This window comes from Ascaphus truei, chromosome 6, assembly GCF_040206685.1.
Source record: "Ascaphus truei isolate aAscTru1 chromosome 6, aAscTru1.hap1, whole genome shotgun sequence".
NCBI lineage: Eukaryota > Metazoa > Chordata > Amphibia > Anura > Ascaphidae > Ascaphus > Ascaphus truei.
In genome coordinates, this window is record NC_134488.1 from 51,177,736 (window position 1) to 51,201,803 (window position 24,068).

General features: G+C 44.1%; 1 protein-coding gene across 3 annotated transcripts in view; it reads right to left on the reverse strand.

The window, feature by feature from the left end:
- KIRREL3 (kirre like nephrin family adhesion molecule 3) overlaps window positions 1-24,068 on the reverse strand; it is a 945,792-nt gene that overhangs the window by 48,666 nt on the left and 873,058 nt on the right. For all 3 annotated transcript variants that reach the window (XM_075604274.1, XM_075604275.1, XM_075604273.1), the window contains one exon: window positions 1,535-1,635. In XM_075604274.1, coding sequence (XP_075460389.1) covers window positions 1,535-1,635 — 101 coding nt within the window. The remainder of the gene's footprint in view (window positions 1-1,534; window positions 1,636-24,068) is intronic.

The window sequence follows — 24,068 nt, forward strand, 5'->3', positions numbered from 1 at the left end:
TATGTTTGTTTATAGATTTGCTTACTGTAATGTTTTTGCTTGTCCAAATGTGAATCAGTTCACTAGCATGTGTACATCTCACAACACTTAGAACAGGAGCTCTGCCAGATCATGCTGCTTATTTGTATAAGTATGTAGGAGGAAGATGTAAAAATAGCAATACACTCAGAGCCCTCTCCCCCGAAGCTCACAGGGAGCCTGCAGGGAATGAAATTGATAGAGATAAGAGCAAAAATGCCCTGGTTTTATTTCTGGAAACTGCGAAAGCCACTTGTAAAGATGCTGCAATGGCATTGGTGGGGGCTTGGCTCTAATAAAATGTCTTAGGAATAAGTGTACTGATACTCTAAATACGTTTGCCGTTTTAAAGTGATGTATTATCCTCAGACCTGAAAACAAGATTGGGAGCTAATTAATATACTGTATATGTATATATATTATGACCCAATTACGCTCCTTTTAATGTTCATACAGTATGTTATCTATTAGAGACAGGGCAGCCAACAGGAGTGGAGAACCGCTACAGCTGGGGTCAGGTCCTGCTATGTAAAGGACCCAACTTCCTCTAGCCCCTGCCTGGATGGGCTATTGTCAATGACCGGTACACAACCCTTCCCATACCCCACCTATTTTTCTTTTGAAAGAACTGTTCAACTCTACACAAATTGTTATTGTTTTTTTTTTGTGATTTCACATCTGATTTTCTTCCCAAGGATTAAAAAAGCTAAACCTCATAGGTTTGAAAATAGAAAAGTTTGCTTTGATAAAAATAAAAAAGCTATCTTTTATGCATAGAATACTGGCTGGATGAATTGTGTCCCAAACTAAGCAGCACGGAGGATAAACTGACAGAGGAGGTTTCTAGTTCTTACATCCAGTTGGGGATTGATATCAAATAAGTGTTCGTGCAATTCAATAGAAAATGACAAGCCTATTGACGTTATTCTCAAATTTCAGATTTTTAATTTAGAAATTAAACAGTACAAGTCACATCTTTCTGCATCTTTAATCTTTATCATACTTCAAGTGCGTGTGCCCATGACTACAATGTGCACTAGTATATACAGTGCAGCTTGAGAGAGGAGTCACTGGCAACAAAGTCAGTACAGTATCAATCTACAGTATAATTGGCAATCATAACTAGGACCGTTATCAGCCAAAAACCGTCAGTAAACGACTCAGATTCTAAACCTAGGTTTCATAATAATGGAGGATAATTTGATTCTTATTTCCCTATGAGTCTGATTTGCTATATTTTTTTGAACTAAGTTATTCAATGCACTGATTTAAAACATTTTTCTAAAATTAAATTATATTATAGTGCTATACAAATTGGTAGATGTAAGCAAATGTAAAATGAAGATGCCCAAATACAGTGAGAGTCGTTTCAGTATAAGATATTCAGCTTGGTCTCACTTGGGTAGGGTCTTAATAGGGTTCTGAATTTCTTTTAAGGTGGAAAACCACTGCCCTAATGAATGGGTCAGAGCTCCAGAGGCTTCATTTGGCTGGGTCCATGCTGTTTTGCACTTACTATTCGGTCTGGTGGTGGAGTGCTGCGGATAAAGCATTTGATCTGCCCCTTCTCCCCATGCAGGGCATGCTGTGTCTGCGTGCTTGAGATGATGGGAGGACCTGGAATACAAACAAGCAAACTCATTAACCCCTCACCACTTTTATTATAGTTTTGATTACTTTTTTGTACTGTATAACCCAACACTATGCAGAATACAGTAAAGGAAAGAGCTGCATTATTTCCACAAAAGGTCTACAAAGTAAATGAAATACCCACAACACAAGGACAATCTTCATCGACCAAGGATGCTTTTCTCATGTTACCCAATGATTAGAACTGAAGGATAGGTATCTGCTGTTTGTGTCACTCTCTTACTAGCAGGGCAGAATGTTTGGTCATTTTGTCCCTTCAGTGCCTATGTCATTATATCATTCTGAAGCAGGAGGGACATATTCGATGTGCCAGTGGTCCCTGTTGCCTTTGTGTCACTGTGACCCTGAATTTGGATGTAAAGATAGATATGGTGAGTTGGTAACTTTTTTCAATGTGTAATGACCCTACCAGCTAATGTATTCATTGTGTAATGCTGCTACCATCTAATGCTACCACCATGTAATGCTACTACAGTACATATGAGCGACAGACATAAAGGACAATAGATTCTACTATGTCAACATGTCTGGCAAAGATGATGGTGATAGGTCGCATGAGACATAGTACTCTTCTGTCTTATCATCACTGTGATACCAACTGTGGGGAGATACTGTCTTGATTAGATCCCTTAATTGTGTCCCACTATTGTAGGGGGCAGGTTTAACGAACAAGTGTCTAGTTTTTCTATGTCACCAAAACACTCTAGGAGAAGGAACTGACTTTGTAGGCAATAGGTAACTTTTGCCTTTGAATCACAATGTTAACCTTTTGCGGGAGGGACATAGTCATAAATTCATATGTTGTAGGTAGGATACTCTTGATGGTCTATATATGCTTCTTCTATTTTTATTGTTACTGCGTCACCATACAATGACAGGGACAGACTCAGCGGTTTATAGGTCAAAAAGTATCTGAGGTTGGTTTGTGTCAAGCACCCAGTCCTTTGACTGTTAATGTATTTTCATTCCAGCAAAACATATTATCGGCAGCACAATGGCAGCACAATTCGTTTACAAATCCCCAAGGCAGCAGAGGCAGGGAAAAAAAAAACACCAGCCGGCTGCATCTGTCTCTCCTCGGCAGACAGAGCTAAAGAAAGCGTGGAAATTGAGTCATAAAATCCCAGGAAACCTCAGCGATTCTGTACAAACGCAGATAAAGAAAAATAGAACAGGAAGCAGCAGCCAATGGCTTCTGAACAGGCAGCAGGGGGCACTCTGATATCAAGCAGCCTTCACCTACAATACACAAACTCCTCTACTTAGGCTAGACTAGGAAGATTGCCCTCATTATTGTTGTGGCTGGCAATGCAATGCTCTCAAAGGAATCTATTTAGCATCCTTTTGTAGTCTGTAGATAAAGTTGACCTGTTTATTATTGATATACTACATCTTTATTTAATTTCAGTATGTCACCCGACTCAATGGGCCACATGTCTCTTTTATATGTATGATGACTTCCCACACACACATCTGCTTTTGCATTACTATGTTACTATGGGAGTTTCATAATGAAGCAATGTCTTATTACTTTGTGTCCAAGTGTCATTATGTAGCGGGTTGGACATAATAAATCATATATGGTTTTATCCCTACTGGACTACCGTGTGGTGAAGTACAGGAGAGCAGAGAGAGTTGATGGCCATAGGTCCCTCTTTAACACATTGCTGTAGGGGTGTACAGACCCCTTTGTGTTAACATGTCACATTGAAATGAGAGCGACATATCTTTTGGATTTTAAGTCCCCTTTGTTATTGTGTCACCATGTGCTGGGACTTATATGATGATACATAAATCCTTTCTTTAGCCTTATTACTATATTAATTTGCAATGGGCTAAGCAGACTCAATGAATATTGTAGATCGCATCTGCATGTATGTGACTAGTTAACACTGCTATACATATAACGTGTATTATGGGCTTTCCTTTATTTATGTCACCAAAGTGACTTTTGGCAAGGTGAAATGCAGATGTGTTACAGTTTTAAACATAGAAAGTCATTTGAAGGTGAGCCTTTTTATAATCATTTAAAATACAGAAACATTGTAAAAATGTCTTTTATTGCTTCTTAGCGGAATTATTAATACAATGTGTTTATAATAGTGCTTTGATTTTCATGTAATTCTTTAAAAATAACTTTTTTAGGACTGCACCCTAAAATATTGCTAAGCTGCTGTAGCTTGAAACAATTCTTGACTTGAAAATGTGTGTATTCCAAGCTTTCTTACTTAGCTCTGCAACTATACCAAGTACATTTGGGAGGAATGAGGGGTTTATTTCAAAATAAGACATACAGTATGTACTGTATGTATTCAAAGATGCAACATGTGAATAAAAAAGCAGAAAGTTGCTGCAAAATGTTGCAGCATTCTGTGAAGCTTTAATAATTTTAGGAGTGAATAAAGCCTGTAATAAGTCTATAGGCACCGCTGGTCATGTCCAAATCTGTTGATAAGTTGGTGTTTTAGCATTCATTTGCTGTGCATTGTGGTGCCTCTTCCACACAGAGGCTGCCTATGCATTTTTAACAGCACAGCTGTTGAGGGCTGGTTGTCTGCCAGCCTTGTGACTCGACAGCGTTTAGCTGTGGAGCAGCGGTAGCATATGGCTGGGCTCTGGTTCTCAGAATGACAATACCATGGATGAAAGTACTGCAGATCCCTTAACTCCTTTACTTTATTCAGGGGCCTGTAATGTACCAGTTGCTCATACATTTATTTTACAGAATGTATGAAATCTTAATTGTATGCCTATGTTTGGGTAATTTACCTCCTTCAATGCCCCTCTGACATGGAAGGGGTTAAACTAGTTTGAAGAGATACAGATGTAGCCAGACTTACTGTTTTCAGTGCCATGCTAAACCACGTGTAAATCCCGGCATTTATTTGCATGTTGCAGCATCGCGGCTGAAAAGTTTAGTTGTGTGCCTGCCGTAGTACTCTGTAGTAACGGTAGGTGGTGATAGTGTACCAGTGTGTCTTTAATCTAAATGCAATGTACAGATGTGTCCTGTTCTCCTGTTCTCTCCTGCTAGCCTAGGAAAATCTGTGGCTATCTCAAGGAAACACTGCAACATTTCTGTGATATTTCTGCAGCCAGACTAATGGCCCATCGGATTAACATAGCAGGGTTTTGAATGGGACTGCAGGGACCCCTGCTGTGTTAATCCGATGGGCCATTAGTCTGGCTGCAGAAATATCACATAAATGTTGCAGCGTTTCTGTGAGATAGCCACAGATTTTCCTAGGCTAGCAGGAGAGAACAGGAGGTCACATCTTGTATGCCACCCCTGATTCCCATACACTGTTCCAATGCACACAGAAATGGAAGATGACTAAGAAGTTTTTTTTTAAAGTATGACATGTAATAGTAGAGTAAATGCGAGTTTAGCGATAAATAACAAAGGCTGTGGAATAATAATAATAACTATATTTCATATAGCGTTTTCTCCCAATGTGACTCAAAATGCTTGACAATTACAGTATAGCGTGCGGTACACAGCACATAGAATTTTTTACAGACACAGTCACTGCCCAGATGAGCTTACAATCTATATTTTTGGTGTCTGAGGAACAGGGAGATAAACTGACTGGTCTAAGGTCACAAGGAGCTGACAGTGGGAATTGAATGAGGCAAACTTGATGTGATTGTTTACAGAGAAATGTAATTCTTTATTTATATAGCGACATTAGTGTACATAGCGCTTCACAATAGAAATACACGTGACAATTATTTAAATAACAAATAATACAAATAACAGCTCATGGGAATAAGTGCTTCAGACATAAAAGTTACATTTCTGAAGATGAATCCCTGCTCCTAAGAGCTTACAATCTAATTGGTAGGTAGGAAGAACGTAAAGAGACAGTATGAGGGCATTCTGGTAAGTACGGGGCCAAGCTTTATATATCAGGTGTATAGTATTAGCCACAGTGCTACTCATATGCTTCTTTAAGCAAGTGTGTCTTAAGCTGGGTCTTAAAGGTGGATAGAGAGGGTGCTAGTTGGGTATTGAGTGTAAGAGCATTCCAGAGGTGTGGGGCAATCAGTGAGAAAGGTTTAAGGTGGGAGAGGGCTTTAGATACAAATGGGGTAGAGAGAAGATATCCTTGAGCAGAACTCAAGAGTCGGGACGGTACATAGCGAGAAATTAGGGCTGAGATGTAAGGAGGGGCAGAAGAATGTAAAGCTTTGAACGTGAGGAGGAGAATTGAGTGTGAGATGCGGGATTTGATAGGAAGCCAGGAGAGTGATTTCAGCAGGGGAGACTCTGAGACAAATTTAGGAAAGAGTACAGTGATTCTGACAGCAGCGTTTAGGATAGATTGTAGGGGAGACAGGTGAGAGGCAGGAAGGCCGGACAGCAGGAGGTTACAGTAATCGAGACGGGAGAGAATGAGGGCCTGAGTCATATGAGTTTTAGCAGTCGAGCAACAGAGTAAAGGGCGTATCTTTGTAATATTACAGAGGAAAAAGCGACAGGTTTTAGAAACGTTTTGAATGTGAGAGGAGATTGTGAGAGAGGAGTCGAGTGTGGCCCCCAAGCAGCGTGCTTGGGCTACTGGGTGAATGATAGTACTTCCAACAGTAATGTGGAAGGAGGAACTAGGGCCAGGTTTGGGAGAAAGTATGAGGAGCTCTGTTTTTGCCATGTTAAGTTTAAGTCAGCGGAGGGCCATCCAGGATGATATCGCAGAGAGACATTCAGAAACTTTGGTCTGTACAGCAGGTGTAAGGTCAGAGTTTGAAAATTAAATGTATGTTGTCAGCATTGAAGTGATATTTAAACCTAAGAGATGTGATTTGGTCACCTAGAGAAAGTGTGTACAGAGAAATGAGGAGAAGTCCCAGGACCGAGCCCTGGGTTACCCCCACAGAGAGATCGATGGAGGAGGTGTTAGCAGAAGAGACACTGAAAGTACGATGGGAGAGGTAAGAGGAGATCCAGGATAGAGATTTGTAACAAATACCAAGAGTATGAAGAATGTGATGGAGAATGCTGCAGAGAGGTCGAGTAATATGAGCAGAGTGTAATGACCTCTGTCTTTGGCAGCATGGAGGTCATTAGTTATTTTAGTGAGGGCTGTTTCAGTGGAGTGGGCAGTGCGGAATCCAGATTTTAGAGGGTCTAGGAGAGAATAGGTTTTGAGAAAGTGGAGCAAGTGAGAGAATACAAGACGTCCAAGGAGTTTACAGGCAAAAGGCAGGAGGGACACAGGGCGATAGTTGGAAAGACACGTAGGGTCGAGCTTGCTGTTTTTGAGTAATGGTATAACTGTTGCATGTTTGAAGGAAAAGGGAAAGGTACCAGAGTAGAGGGATGATTTAAAAATGTGTGTGAGCTTAGGGATTATAGTAGGATTATAGTAGGAGCAAGAGGTTTTAGGAGATGGGAAGGAATGGGGTCAAGAGGACAAGTGGTAGAGGGAGAAGAGGAGATCAGTGACACATCTTCCTTTGAGACAGCAGAAAAAGAGCCAAGGAAGGCAAGAGGAGAGTTAGGAAGCGGAGTAAGATGGGAGGAGGAAACAGAGGGGATGTTCTGATGTATGGATTCCACCTTTTCCTTGAAATAGTCAGCAAAGTCGTGAAATGGGGGAAGAAGAAGAGGCAGCTGAGGGTGGTTTCAGTAGAGACTCAAAGACAGAGAAGAGTTGTTGTGGATTAGACTTGTTCATGTTTATTAGTGAAAAAAAGTAGGTTTCTTTTGCCTGAGAAAGGGCAGAGTTGAAACAGGATAGCATAAATTTGTAGTGAAGGAAGTCTGCGAAAGTTTGAGATTTCCTCCAGAGGCGTTCAGATGAATGAGTGTAGGAACACACCATGCGAGTGTGGGAATTTAGCCAGGGTCTGGGGTTAGAAGGGCAAGGACTTCAGAGAGAAAGTGGAGTATGTAGATCAAGAGAGGAGGATAGGGCGGAGTTGTAGTTCCTGACCATTTTGTCAGGGTCTGGTGCAGAACTGAGAGAGGAGATGAAGGAGCGTAAAGTGGAATCAAAGGCTGGTTCCGTAGGTTAATAGAGCACATGTTTCTGCAGAAACAAGGGGGAGATGGAGATGGAGAAGGGGAGAAGTGAGAGAGAGAAAATTATATGAGGTGATGGTCAGAGAGAGGAAGGGGGGAAATGGAGAAATCAGAGAGAGGTTTTTAGTGAAAACCAGGTCTAGGTAGTGGCCATCCTTGTGGGTTTTGGCTGCAGTCCACTGTCGAAGCCAAAAGAAGAGGTTAGAGAGAAAAAGCGGGAAGCCCAAGGGAGAGAGGGGTCATCAATGTGGCAGTTGAAGTCCCCAAGGAGAAGAACAGGGGAGTCTGAGGAAAGAAAGGAAGAGAGCTAGGATTCAAAGTGAGAGAGAAAGGCAGAAGGGCTTTGAGAAGAGGTAGGCGGGCGATAGATGACCGCCACGTGGACAGGGAGAGGAGACAAGATCTGGATAGTGTGAGCATCAAAGGAGGGAAAAACAAGAGAGGGAGGAATAGGAAGGGTTCCTGCCATCAGGGGCGTGGAGTGTGGGAGAAAGAAAGGCCACCATAAGAGAGGGCAGCTTCCAGAGCAGAGTCTGACTGAGTGAGCCAGGTCTCCGTTATAGCAAATAGGAGCAGAGAGTGAGAGAGAAAGAAGTCATGCACAGAGAAGAACTTGTTAGAAAGGGAGCGAGCATTCCAAAGGGCACAGGAAAAAGGGAGAGAGAAGGGAGGTTGACAGGATGGGTATGAGGTTGGAGGGGTTGACACCAGAAGGAATAGAAGTTGCATTTGGCAGGCGAGGACGAGAGCATGTAGAAATAAGGCAGGGATGAGGATTTGGAGACATATCCCCAGAAGCAAGCAGGAGAAGCATGGATAGAAAGATAATGTGTGAGGATGTTTTGCAGGGGTGTGTTTTAGTGCAGGGGATATAGCTGTGTAGTGACAGAGGGCGCAGGTAAGAAAGTAGTTCATGTGAACTGAGAAGTGGCGAAGAAAGGAGAGATGGAGATATATGAATAGAGTTGTAGACATAATGAGGCTAGTAGAAAGAAGTGCATAATTTGAAAACAAGTGAGGCCATAACAAATACAAATAGTAAAGGTGTCATCATGCAATAGTGAAGTGCTGAAGTGTGCAGTAGGGGATAGATAATTTTCTTCTTTTCCAGCGTAGATCAAATCCAGTAATCAGGGCCAGTTGGTGTTGTCCACTTGTTCCCTCCTTTTAACACCCTTTTAAACTCCAGCACTAACATGCTACTTTAAACCTGGCTACTTCAAACATGGCTGCAAACAGCAAGGCTGCTGCGATTTGAGTTTTATACTTCTAAAATGTCACCTGACTGAATACATTTCTTAATTAGCATATCTGAGGGACATTAAAACAGATGGTTTTTCTAAGCAGGGTGTTGTCCTGCCTAAGTGCAAAGTTGAATTTAATTAAGAGACACTTCAAGGGATGATTTGGAGACAGAATTAAAATTTGGTTTTACCTGAGAAGAAAAGATAAAGATGATCAGTAATTCAATAGAGTTCCCAACTACCTTTAAAACTCCAGCACTAACATGCTACTTTAAACCTGGCTACTTCAAACATGGCTGTAAGAGTCAGTATCTTTACTCACTGAGCCACTCCTTCTCATGCACGCGTTGGAGCGCCTGGCGACATGTGCACCAGTTTAAACCACGATCTGCAGTCTAGGGGTAGTGATGGGACGTACATCTTGAGTAGAGCAGGAGGAGGCATCAGGGCGCGTGGGTGCATGGCCATGATGTCACGCGGCTGGTTCGCCTTCATTGGCTGAACCGCTGCCATGATATGGCCAACGCTCGTCCACCGCGGCAAAGACACAAATCTTGTCTTTTGGCAAAGGCGGTTGCGCATCGAGCTTTGTGCGTGCACGCACACACGCCGACTGGGGCCTGCTCCATAGATGGCTGTACTTTGTGTGTGGCATGCACGCCATCATGCGTGCAGCCGCGGCCACCGCAGATAAAGCCTTACATTAATACAGTCTTCTTCAACAGACATCTTTTTCTAACTTGCACTTGTACAGTTTCAGCTGTAAAATAATCAAGAAGAAATGAATGCATTAATTACACTGTGCTGCTGTGTCGGTGTAATTCTATGTATACTGTATGGAACGCATATGCGGTTCATGGAATTTGTGTGCATGTGCGTAATACCGGTATGTGAATTTAATGAAGCACATAGGTGGTTCATTTGTGCGCATGCACGATACAGGTATTATCAATTGAAGGGAACACATACATTACCTTAATTATCCATATCGCTGGATGTGTTTCCCACAAGAAAAAGGTGTTGATGTTAATCAATCTGCAGAATCTGCAAAGAAGGATGAAAGAAAATATTAAACAATGACAAAAAAATTAGTTACTGTATTGAAATGGTATATATTCAAACATTTCATGTTTTAGTCATTAGTTTTATTCACTGATTAGTCCAGCCAACAGACCTCTGATGTCGTAAAAGTCAATTGATTGTGTCTTTCATGGTCTTCAATTCTGCAGTACTGTATTTATACTGCTATTGAAGATTATTTAAAATAGCTCTCCTCAAATTATTAGGATTAGTCTTCTTTACCCAGAAGCCATCAAAGTTCACATACATGGCCCACTGGAATAACGTTCAAAAGTCACATGGTGTTGAAAGATTAGCTGGACAAATCGACTCGACTGTCCCTTACTGTTTAAAATATAGTTTGCTAAGTTTCGCCTGGTATTATTGAAAGTCATCTCCTAGATCCCCCAGGACAGTGATACTGATGCGTCTTTGCGTCTGTGGTGCTATAGGTGTGCTTTGTAAAACAGGTTCAGATAACTGCTTCGGGATGCCATGTTTCTGGAGGTTGGCCGTAGCACGGGGTTTCACAGCAACGATTTCATCATGGCTGTTTTGGTTGTTGGGTGTGCTTCCTACCATATTTGTATTGCATAGAGGGGAGGGGGGAAGAGGTTTCCTGCATATGTCTTTATCTCTCCTGCTGCTGTGCACCTATAATCACATAGGGACCCACCACATCCCTCATCATTTGGTCCATCCTCTTCAAAAGAAAGTACATTTTTCCATCCATTGTGTCCAGCCTCTGCTCCTGATGTGATGGCAGGGCTGATCAATGACAAGTCTGGCTACCGGTTACCGCTATACTGGAGCTCTGCATCTTATGGGGGGTTGCACTAGGTCCGAGTTGGACTTAGTTGGGTTTCAGGTGAGGTGAGTAGAATCGGAGTTGGGCTGAGCTTGGTTAATTGTGAAGTGAGCAGGGTCTGGGATGCACTGGGATTGAGGTGAGATGAACTGGGTGCAACGGTGATTGGGGTACAGGTACCTAGGGCAGAATCAGCCTTTCTGGGTACAAGAATGGAAAATGTTTTGGCTATCTTCTTTTTCCACGTCGGTTCTAGAGTCTTCCCCTTTGGAGTTTTTAGTGCTGCTTTATTTTATTTTCCCATTTCAGTCATTGTACAAGTGGTTTTTATGAGTTTGCAGGTAGTCTTGTATCAGGAGGTATCCTGCATTTTTTGGGGGCTCCTTAGAGTTGAGAGTGGTACAGCAGTAAGAAGGTTGTTGTCTTGGTCTCTCTGAGCAGCTCTTATAGGCAATCCAATGTTTTATTACATTTGTCTATACTGTAGTGAAGCAGGGGGTTTCTGGAGGTGAACCACAGTCATTTCAGCTCTGGGGGTCCCCTGATTCCGGAAATATAGACCTTCGTAGGGTATTCGGTAGCCACTACGGCTGGGGTTTACAGCTCTGCGCCACACCACGAGGGCCCAACCAGAGCGGCTAACAGCACTTCCTATGGAGGTCTATACCTCCGGAAGCAGGGGTTCCCGGAGATTAAATTAATGGGGTTCACCTCCGGAGACCCCCTGCTTCATTACAGTATAGAAATAGAAAAAGTAAAAAAACATTAAACATACATACATTTCCCCTGTTCACCACACACCTAGGGGCAACTCCACCAACAAACCTCAGCCCCTCCAACCACCACACACATTAATGGGCAAATATGGCTAATAGAGATTTTTCCCATCCGAATATACAGTAATATACATTACAGTAAAATACAAATTACAATACAATACACATTACAATAAAAACAAACTCTAGCCATTTAATCCATTGATTGTCACTGAGGTTACTTATGCCCTTGACAGGGGCACAGATACCCACATTAGCAATCCATGTACACCCTGTAGTAAATAAATGTGGTACATACCCCTGCCAGGATGATGTCCGTCCTCCTCCTCATCCTCAGTGGCACTAACATACAATAAAAAGCCAATGCCCAACCATTAAAACACTATCTACTAGATAGTAACCCCTTAATTATTTTAGGGAGTAGTAGCCACTAAGGTAATTAAGGGGTTAACCCATTCCGCTATCCCCCAGGAGGCATAAACACCTGGTCCAGGGCAACTACTCGTAAATTCTATTGAGTCTGTAAGAACTGTGCAGAAGTGTCCCAGAGAGAATCAATCTCTCTCTGTGTGTCTGTAACAGGGACATATACTGTACCTGTTTAAATAAAGCAGCCGCAGAGCTCTGAGAATCCAGAAGAGAGATAGTTAATTGCAGCCACTCAATTAACTTGTCTCCACCTGGACTAATGACAGCTCTGTAAAAAGCCTCATGGGAGACACAGGATAGGGATTCCTTAGCTCACATTTGGGCTGATAGAAGGAGAGCAGAGAAGCCTGCACACAGTGTAACGTGCGCTCACCACAAACTGGACGAAACCGCAAGGCTGAGGTGGGGATGTTAGTTGCCACCGACCTAAAACCGCATGACCGCATGTCCGGAGTGCAGAGTAAGGGTCGAGTTGCTGGCTCAGGGTAGGAGACATCTGGGTGGTAGTAATACTCGTTGTGGTATAGGGATGGAGAAGGTAGAATCGACGTAATACCTTCAAACGGATATTCTTTCTCGTTAGCCATACCTTTTGGCCTGGGTTGTAAGTGGGAGTATCGAGCCGATGCCGATCTGCCTGTTTCTTTTGTATGGACAATGCTCTTTTGAGGTTCTCCTGAATCCTCCCCCAGGACTCCTGAAGTTGCTGAATCCTGTTTTCTGCTGCTGGAGCCACAGATCTGGGACCTGTGATGGGAAGAGCTGAGGGGTGGAAGCGATAGTTGGTGAAAAAAGGTGAGTCCTGTGTTGACTCATTTCATAGGTTGTTGTGGGAGAACTCGGCCCAAGGCAAGTGGTCAGTCCAATTATCCTTGATGTGAGATATGAAGCAACAGATAAATTGCTCGAGGGATTGATTTGTCCACTCCGTCTGGCCATTCGTCTGAGGATGGTAACCGGAAGAGAAGTGGAGAGAAATGCCTAGTTGTTGGCCAAAAGCCCGCCAGAATTTTGATATGAATTGGGAGCCTCGATCCTACACAAGGACTTGGGGGACTCCATGAAGGCGAAAAATTTGTTTCATGAAGATTTCAGATAGTTTGACTGCGTTAGGTAGACCCTTAAGGGGAATGAAATTGGCCTGTTTAGAGAAGCGGTCGACCACCATCAAAATGGTATTCTTTCCTTCAGACACTGGTATCTCAATGATAAAGTTCATGGAGAGATGGGTCCATGGTAAATCTGGGATCGGAAGAGGTTGAAGCAAATCAGACGATCTGTTACGGGGAGTCTTATTTTGGGCACAAGTAGCACATGCAGCGACAAAATCCCTTATGTCCTTACGCATCCCTGGCCACCAGAAGGTCCGTTCCAGAAGATCAATCGTTCTCCTAGTACCTGGGTTCCCGGAGCTTCTGGACGAATGACCCCATTCCAGTACCTTATTGCGAAATGTTGGAGCCGTGAATAAGCGTCCTTCTGGCACATTGAGACCCTCCGGAATGTGAGATTGAGCTTGCATGATGTCTTGTAAAGAATCGAACGTGTTAGCTGAGAGTATACACGCTGAGGGACGTATGGTCTCTTGATGATCCTCTGTCTTGTCCTCTACCAAAAATTGACGAGAGAAAGCATCTGCTTTGATATTTTTTAAGTCTGGTAGATACGAAATTATGAAGTTGAATCGGGAAAAAAATAATGACCATCGCGATTGTCGTGACCCCAAACAAAGCGCACCACGTATAGTAAGTTATTGTGATCTGTTAGTATAGTGACAGGATTCTCCGTGCCCTCGAGCAAATGCCTCCATTCATCTAAGGCCATCTTGATGGCCAGGAATTTGCGATTGCCGACATCGTAATTCTTTTCAGCGGACGAGAATTTTTTGGAAAAAAAAGTGCAGGGATGGAGTATTGTCCCAAAGGAGTCTTTCTTTGGGACAATACTGCTCCGGCTCCGACATCAGAGGCGTTCACCTCGAACATGAAGGGCAATCCTGGATCGGGATGCATGAGCACGGGAGCTGACACGAAGGCCGTCTTTAGTCTCTCAAATGCCTGGATGGCAGTATTGGACCAACGTGCAGGGTCGGCTCCTTTTTGTCAAGGCCGTAATCAGTGCTACCACAGAGGAAACATTTTGAATGAATTTCCGATAGTAGTTGGTGTCACGGGAGACCAATGCTTTTAACACCAAAATACCCAGATCCTTTGATAGAGCAAAGCAAGAGATAAAATAAATTGTAATTTATTTACAGAATGAACACACACACGATTATTTGCAAAAAACACTTGAAATACACTTACTGGGACGGGGCAAAATAAAATCTTCTATTTCCAAAACGAAATCTTTATAAACAGAGTCTTTAGGCACAATTTCCCAGGAGAGGGAGTTGTGCGCAAACAAAGCCGAAACAATCTTTGGATAGGGGCGCCTCTCGCAACCCCTGTTTCTCCTCCGCAGCTGCTTACTTCGTTCTATCGCCGTAGAATTGGTTCTGGATTCCTTAGTTCTTACGAACTCCTGACTTGGATTACGATGTTGCAAAGTTTAAAATCCAGTTTAGATGAATCTGACTCCCGGTCGGCTGGAGGAATTTTTATGCAGTAAAAATCCCTCTGTAACCTCTGCAGCCAATCTCGTTCGTGGGAATAATATTCCCACCTATCCCAGCGTTGCCCATACTTGGCAAAACCTGGCAGAGGGGCTTCATAGTTTGCTAAGGGCATGTGCGAACCTCACACATTTGCCGCTTAGCATACCAGACCAAGCCCCTTTACCTGGCGACATTTTGTCTGAGCTGGCCGGACATCTGGGCCATTTGCTAAGATGGGGGATACTTGAATTACCCCTTCCCACATCACACTTTTAGTCGGCTAATGCTTTCAACTACGGACTTTTCCAGACATTGGGGAACCAAACCAGAGGGGTGGCTTAGAAGTCCTAGTTACATATGCATTGCTCACCTCTCAGGAATTTCCTGCCAAACATTTCTAAAGTATTGCAATAACAACTTGAGTGTTTCCCTCTGTTCCGACCATCTGAATGAAAATCCCCTTACACCTATAATGTTGGAACCATTATAATAGGGGGACTTTCATTCATCAATTTTTATGAAACTTTATAAAAATTGCGCTACAACCGTTTTCCTGATTTTATTCTCCCAGCGCTCACAGCAAATCTCAGCGTGCTAGGACCTTCCTAGCAGAAGTTAGCTAAACGCTATGCGCTGTGCTGCGGGCTGCTGGGTTTTAAAACCATTTTCCTTTGCGCGGTTACAGGAGAGCACTGCTATTGAAATACATTTTACAGTAGAAATAACATCATTCTCGCCACCTTATACCTGGTGGGAGACACAGACATTTTTATTAAAAGCACAGTGTTACTGCCATTACTGGGTTGAAGAGCTGACAATCACAATTCCCTAATATGGCTCAGGGGCACCCAGCCAGGCATAACACCTTTATTTACTGGCCTGGGTACCCCTTCACCATCACAATTGGCAAAACCTAGGAACCGTTGCAGGCTTTGAGAGTCGCGGGACGAGGCCAATCCACCACCGCCTTCACTTTGGCTGGGTCCATGGCCAGGCCAGTGTCAGAGATGATGTATCCCAGGAAAGATGTTGTGGATTGATGGAACTGGCATTTCTCCAGTTTGGAGAATAGATGGCTCTCCCACAATCATTGAAGCACCTGTTTAACATGTCCCGAATGTTCCCATATGGTCTTGGAAAAAATCAATATGTCATCTAGGTAGACAATAACATATTGATCGAGGAGATCTCTAAAAATGTTGTTTACAAAGTGTGACGGTGAAGGGGTTAACCAGGCTCACTAATAAAGGTTCAGCGCAATCATACACAGGTCCCTAGTATAAAGAGGGGTCCTAGTATAAGGAGAGATGCCTAAACACATGCCCAGGTACCCTGAACCTGGTATAGGGGTTCAGGGGGTGCTCCAGCTAAGTGATAAAGCTGAGAATGATTTATTGTGTGGAAAAGTTTAAAAGTTATTTCTAAAGTGTGCCAAGAATGAGGCTAGTGAGAGTAGGCAACATATCCTGACACCAGATCCTGCCAATCCTGACACCAGAACAGGGACTTATATATTTTTATCCCACAGAAGACAGGACACAGTATATTTTTATTAAAGATTTAATAGGTACTGTATATGTACTGATAACCTGTGAATGAACTGTGGATTTTTCGAAGTCATGGATTCCGAGAGACCAGGTAGCTACCAAGCTTGGTGCCTATGTATCTGTGCGGAGTCCTGACTTGAAAGACTCAGAGATGCCAAGGTGTTAGATCAGGAGTGGTACTGCAGTTCTGCTTGATTACCCGCATCCTGGGCTAACACAGGGCTATCCAGCCACATTTGCCACCGGCCAGACTCTGTGGAGCACGGACAGTGGGTGAGCTCAGTATGCAAAGAGGCAGAGGTGACAGGTTGGCACATGCCCCTTTGCAGTATGAGAAAAGGTACCCACCCGGCTATACAATACCGGCAAATAGGTGATTGGCTGGCAGGGAAATTCCCACGCTCTGATAGGCTGTAGAGGTTTGTGAATGGGACCCTGAAACCCATAAGAAACCTTGCAGCCAATGAGGAGCGCAGATTCCAAGCGCCAAACCATCAGCGGCAAATTCAAAGTTGATCTGTGTTGAATAGTCGTGAGCCGGCTTCAAAGTTTTTGACTCAAGACTTTCGTGAGTACCTACCGGTCATTGGAAAGGGCCCCTACAGAGGACATTTTTCTGTATTTCGTTTAAAGGACACGTTTATTCGTTAGCCACGTTCCTAGTAAGTGTGTTAACCCTGTAAATTGTGTTACAAATTTCTGTATGTCTTTTCCTGAAATAAATTACAATTTACTTTACCTCCTTGCTTTGCTCAATCAATGATCCCGGTATAAAAAGGTGTTGATAAACCTGGTCTCTCGTGACAACAAGATACTCAATGTCCGTCCCACATGTTAAAGGCCTTCTTCCACAATGTCCGTCCCTCTGACGAAGTCTTACAAGGTTGTATGCTCTTCGTAGATCCAACTTGTTAAAAATGGTGGATCCCTCTAGCCTATCGAAGAGCTCAGAAATTAACGGTAGAGGATACCAATTCTTGATCGTGACTTTATTGAGTCCCCGGTAATCGATACAAGGTCTGAGCGATCCATCTTTCTTTTTCACGAAGAAGAAGCCTGCACTCGCGGGTGAAGAAGACTTGCGAATAAATCCCCTCTGTAGGATCTCCTGGATGTAATCCTGGATGTAATCCTTCATGGCCCTGGTCATGGCCCTGGAGGTGACAACGGATAGGAACCTCCATGCAGGGGAATAGCGGTAGGCAGTAGATCGATGGGACAGTCGAATGCCCGGTGGGGCAATTCCTCGGCTTGGGCCTTGTCGAATACGTCACAAAATTCTGCGTGGGTGTCCGGCAACTGGATACCTGTTCTGGTACTGATCTGGTACTGATACCCCATCTAGGTTCTTGGAAGGGATCAAGCAATTCTGGAGACAATGGGGGCTCCATTGGAGGGGCAGCAACTCTGTCCAGTCTATACGGGGATTAGGTAGTTGAAACCAAGGTAATCCCAAAATGACGTCGACTGAAGGCGTATGAATGGCATCCAATTGAATCTTCTCGGTGTGACACTTTCCAGTCAGTAACTGGAAGGGGATGGTTTGAAGGGATATAAAGGCAGGTTGTAAGGGTTGACCATCAATGGCTTCCAATCGTATGGGGCGATCCTTTTATATCAAAGGAATCTTGTTTCTCTCGGCGAACCCCTGATCAATGAAGTTCCCGCCTGACCTGGAGTCCAGAAAGGCTTGTGTGGTGATCTTGAAGGTGTCCCTGAGTAGTGTGATGGAATAAAGATTCTGGTAGATAGTTTGGGAGGAGAGAAAGATATGGTTCCCAGTGTGATCCTCCCAGCTCTCACTGGGATTTGACGTTTCCCATTTTAAGAGGATATGCAATTACGAAGTGTCTGGAATTAGCGCAGTAGAGACAGAGTCCAGCATTGCGCCTGCGCTGTTTCTCGCCATCTTACAATCTGTTACCTCCAAGTTGCATAGGTTCTTCCAGAACTGGAGGAGGGAGATTAAAGACTCCTGCGGATTGACATGAAGAGGTTGCGTACCTTGTTGGCATCGGTTTCTCTCGGTTCTCCTTTCCTGAAGCCGTTGTTCCATCCTCTAGTTCAGTGGGATGTTCCTGTGCCGCAAGTTCGTCCTTGAGCCTTTCAGACAAGCCTTGCCAGAAGGCCGCAGTCAAGGCTTCGTCATTCCAGCCGGTCTCGGTGGCTATGGTCTGAAATTTGACCGTGTACCGGGCCACAGGGCGGTTACCTTGAAAAATATTCAAAAGAGAAGATGCAGCAGTTACCATGCATCCAGGGGTATCGAATACCCTGCAAAATTCTTTAGTGAAGCATGTGATGTTACTGGTGAGATCCGGCCTCTGCTCCCAGATGGGTGAAACCCATGCCAAAGCGTCATCCGTTAGCAAGGAGATGATGTATGCCACCATAGACCGCTGAGACAGAAATCGAGAAGGCATTAGCTCAAAGTGAATAGAACACTGGTTAAAAAAAACGCGACAACCCAGAGGGTCGCCGCCATAGCTGTTGGGAGTAGGTGGTCGCGGTTCCGAAGCTGCGGTAATAGGAATGGGTGTAGGGACAGGATTCACTGGGGGTGCAGAGTGAGAGGAGCCAAGTTGGGTCTTGTCAGTAATGGCTTGAACCGAGCGTTGAAGTGGTTACATATGTTGGTCATTTTGTGCCAAGTATTTTTCCAGCTTGTTGAACATGATGGTGTACTCTTTCAAAAGTCGGCCCACCTCAGCGGGGTCCATGTTTGTGTGGCTGAGCATACTGTAACGTGCGCTCACCCCAAACTGGATGGGACCGTGAGGCTGAGGTGGGGATCTTAGTAGCCACCGGCCTATAACTGCAGCCACCAGTGCTTGCTTGCACTCCTGGAAAGGTAAAAACACATAAAATACTTTATTACCGCATAATTACAGGTTATGCATATACAACACTGGGTCAAAGAGCTGACACTCTATAAACCCAACACATGGATCAGGGGTAACCAAAGGGCTTAAACCTTTATTTGATAGCCTGGCTACCCCCTAACATCACACCGACCTATAACCGCGTGACCGTGTCCGGAATGCAGAGTGAGAGTCGAGTAGCCGGGTAAGGGTAGGAGAGTTCTGGGTGGTAGTAATACTCGCCGTGGTCTAGGGATGGAGAAGGTAGAATCGTTATAATCCATAGCCATGGTCAAGGAGGAGAGAAGGTAGAATCATTGTATCCATAGCCATGGTCAAGGGGTCAGAGAAGGCAGAGGTCCAGGTATAAGCTGTGGTCAAAAATAGGAAGCAAGGCAAGATTAGGCAGAGGAGCAGGAGCTTTGAGGTAAGCACACGAAAACATAAATAGGATTTATGCTCAGCCAGTTTGTCAGAGGGCTGGCTGAGCATATAAAGTACAGGAGGCTGTGAGCAATCAGACGTATGCTGTCCAATGATAGTCCGGAGGGGAATGCACTACAGAGGTGGAGCAGCTGATGAGGGTAGTAACCCATTGTTTGCCTGTGGCCGGGCAGCACGTGCGTGTTTATGGCGTGTGACAAGCGCTGCCGTTTTTGTCATGAGGGCGGAGCCTAGATCCAGTCCCTAGTGTGTTTTCCTTCCAGGTGGTGTGGTACCTGCGCGCAGGTTGTGGCTGACGTGCGTCACTCTGGATGTCGCGAGATGCATCACAGGGGCAGGGCTTAAGCCCAATCCTGACACACAGACACGGTCTTGAGAACAAAGGCTGTGCTGAGATCAAGACACCCAGAGACCTACAGTATATTTCCTTGACACAGAGGACCCAGGAACCAGCCAGAGACTGATATGGAGCGCCACCTGCTTAAGGTACCTCCTGAGGTCTTTGGGTGTCTTGATCTCAGCACAGCCTTTCTGCTCAAGACCTCTTTCCTCTTGTCAGCACCCTTGTGTACTGAGGAAAATCTCCCTTCCTGTCTCTGAGGCAGGCTTTTTTGACACCTGTAATCAGCCAGGTGATGTTGGTTAATTGTCTACCAGCAGTTAACTACCACACTGCTGGATTAGAACCACATTTCTGAACAGGGATAAGTCCCCTGTTACATACCTCCCCTGTTTGTGGGAAGCTCGGGCTTGCCACGGCCAAAGCCCATCCTTCCACTCTCATTCGAGATATCTCAGTGACTTGAATGAGAGTTGATGGAGGAGGAGAACCCTCAGTCCCACTGGGATTGGAGCCCTTCCTCCAGTTTAGTAGTGTTTCCTCCAGAAGGTGCTTGAGATCAGCAGTCCTCAGTCGCTCAAGGAGAACTTTTTCCAAGTCCAATCTTTCTACTGACCACGTGGTCATGAGCTTACCCCCGTGTCGGTCGCTCCTCTTTTTGTAGGCAGACTGTATGGCGACAGTCGCAGAGCATTTATGCAAATCGCTTTCTCTCGCCATCTTTCCCATATACTCCACTTTAGCACCAAATGTCCATTTCATGGTATCACAAGAGAACCCAAGAACAGCAACCTGAGCCCTCAGTTCTTGAAGCTGTCTTCCTGCACTTTTCCCATTCAATGTAGTCACCAGTTCAGCTTCTTTGGGATTGAGTTGCGATTCCAGCTCCATTTCCAGAGAATGTCCTATCTTTTCAGCTTCCTCAGCTAAGGATTCTCCTGACTTTGATTTTGCACTCCTACCTCTGTTTGTTGCCTGTTGGGCGGTTGCAGGTTTGGCTAGTGCTTTCTTAGGTGGCTCAAACTTCGTAATCTTGTTTTGAAGGTGAGTGGTTTCCCCAGCTCTCACTGTATCCTTGTCCTCACGGGCATTAGTTACTGTGGGATACCGATGCTTGGCCAGAGCCAGTACCTTTTCCCGTATTGTAGGCATCTGTAAGTTACTGGTATGCAGAGTCTCACTCTGTTTCTTGAGTGTTTCCTGCCATTCTCCTTTCAGGGTCTTTATTTCTTCCCTGTGCTTTCTCTGAGCTTGCTTCCATTATTTTGTGGAGCACTGTGAACTTCTTCGCTTGGGCCGCAGATACTCGTCTCAGTTTCTGGACCTTTTTGCGCTCCCTCTTGTACTGAGTCACCTGGCCTCTAAGCTTAGCCTCTAGTGATGCTTTGGTGATGGTCAGGGTAGCCTTCAGTTTATCATGCTGCTTTGCGAGGACACACTGTAAGAGATGTCTTCCTCCTTATCAGACCGGAAGGGCCACTCTTCTGTGGGGTAGGGTTCATTACAGGAACGCAGCATCTTATCCTCCATTTTGGGGCGACCAGGTGTATTTTTCTTCTTGACCTCAGGAGGTGCTATTGCAACGGTTATCACTGTATTTGCTAGAACCCCAAATTGTGGTAGTCCTACAGGTGGGTCTATTTGGTTGTAGAGGTCGCAGCTCTCACAGGCATCTCTGTAGACTTTTTCTTCACTTGGGTACATTTTACAATATTAGCAGTACTGTGCATGCATTCACTCTCATCGTCTGAATAAGGCCTGAAGGTTCTTTACACCAGGAACACATTTTCTTCCCCATTTTTCCAGAGTCTGTATTTGACTTCAGCTGGGTGGCCATTTTAAATTCCCAGAATCAGTACCTTGCGTCGGTCACCGTCTGTAAAAGTTTCCCTGCTTCAGCACAGTCTTGCATCAATTTTCACACTTTTCTGCATATACTAAATTCACAGCTGGTAGTCCTATGCGGTGTGGCAGCCTTTACTTACAGAATCAGTACCGCTCGTGGTTCACTGTCTGTATTCACTGCTTCAGCGCAATTTAAAAAAAAAAGAAAACAATAAACAAAGCCTAGCTCCTCTGAAGCGCTAACTCACTTCTTGAACCCCGACTACGGCTGGAAGGCAAAGCCCCTTTTCAACAACCATATTACACATTATTGTAATAGGCAAGCAAGGTTTACCTGCTTCAGCAGTCTGTCTCTCTCTCTCCTCTTGGGATTGGGGAAAAGAGTCCATCTGTGGTATTGTGGCTTTCTTCAGTGCAGTGTAGATTTCCTGCCTGGATGTGTATCCCTTTAATTCTGGTCTCTGCGGCATGTGATTCTTTGCTTTGTAGCTCAGGCTGTTTGCAGGAACTATATGCAGGAAAATAAGGACAATATTTTTCACAGGCAGTGCAGTTTTGCTGCCTGGATGTGTTTCTTTGGTTTTGTTTGCAGGAACTATGCAGGCAAAAGCACAAACATTTTCACAGGCAGTCTCTGGGGCCCCTTTGAACTTCAAGGGCCACCTCTCATCCCAACTTCTGACACCATATGTAAGAGATGTGCGCAGAGGTATGCAATTGAGACCGTTTTTAAGGTGAAATTAAAATAAGGCTTTATTGCGCCTGTCCCTTTTAACACAGCAAAACATATAAAAACAACAAACGCCTATCCCTGTTTAAAGGCTCATTTACTTCCCCAGTCCCTTTCTCCAGGAAATAGATCTAGTTTTCTTCATTAATATGGTGTACTGTATCTGAACAGCCCCACAATCTAGAAATCCTTGCGCACCTTCATTCATATTTTCCAAAAACATAAAAAGTAGGAATTTACTATAATTAATTAAACATGAATTTTATCAAAATGAAGTAAAACTTTTCTTTATTTAATTGCCTTCTTCTTGGCTGGGGTCGTGGAGTACTGGTGTGGACGGAGACCTCTTACTTCAGTCGGAGATGGAGGTGGGTTCAGAATCAGGCTTCACCCGGGTGGTGGATGGGGACTCCTCCTCATGCTCAAGGAGTAGGATACAAAATTCTGGTTGCAGTTTTAAAAGAAAACAAGTCATTCAATACACAAACAGCATTTAGTACAGTACAACAAACAGCAATACTCACGGGATCAGTGCAGAGAATCCACCAGTCCCCATCCAGCCCCTCAGTTTTCTTCCCCATCCTTGAGCCACAGTGGGAAGTATTTTCTCTGTCTGTGCCAAGTAGGCCGGTCCTGTTTCTACTCTTGCTTCTCGCTGAACCATAGCAGGTGGAGCGTGTTTTCCCAGCCAGTGTTCCTCTACAAAACATAAAGAAATAAGAGAGTTTAAACACAACAGTATATTGTATACATAATCTGTACATAATCACACACAACATGCAATTATTAGAGTATCCAAGGTACCGTAATCACACACTTACTGTATTTATTAGAGAAAAGTTCCATCCAGGCGCAGCCGATCAGGTCCAAATACTCCCATGGGAACTCCCGGCACATGAATGTCAGGATGCGCGGTGGGGTCCCGACAGGCTCTGATGGGTTGCCTTGTTGCCTGGCTGCCATCTCATAATAAAGCATTTCAGACATTTCTAGTGACATTGTTAAATTGTATATTGTATAGAAACACGTGTTAAATTCTTGTGCCATTCGCCGCAGCCATTGACAAACATTCAGTACAGTATCTGCTGTACTGTACACACAATACTGAATTGCAATTACTGTACATAAATAAACCCCACAATTAATTCTGGTGGCTGGCTGACCATCAATGGCTTACAGCCGGCTGCGTTGAGCAAAGTGTTGCCATTGCTGGAATCTCTCGCTTTGTCACTGTACTGGAAACAGTAAGTTGTGATTTCAGGTTTGTGCATCAGGTAAAGATTTTTAAGCAGCTGTTACTATTTTAAAAAGTGTCATGATTAACATTTTACAATCCAACACCAGGACTTTGCCTTTGAAATTTAAAATACAATAATTGAATGGTGTCTCAATGGTTCTAAGGTATGTAATCCTTCTAAACCCTATTTGAAAGGTACAACACGTTTTTGTCTCATTCATTTTCTTTCATTCAATTAAGAAGTTACAAGTGTTGCCAATATGGTCTAAGGTTAATTGTCTGGCAAACAAGTACACTGCAACTCCACAATATAAGGTATGTATTTGCACAATTGATGTTCCCCAGCAGCAATACATACAGTAGTGTATACATATTCAAGTATACGTACTGAGATATGTGGCTCCAATATTACACAGCAACAAATGAGTTATGTGTTCCAGATATTCTGTTGGAGGGGGT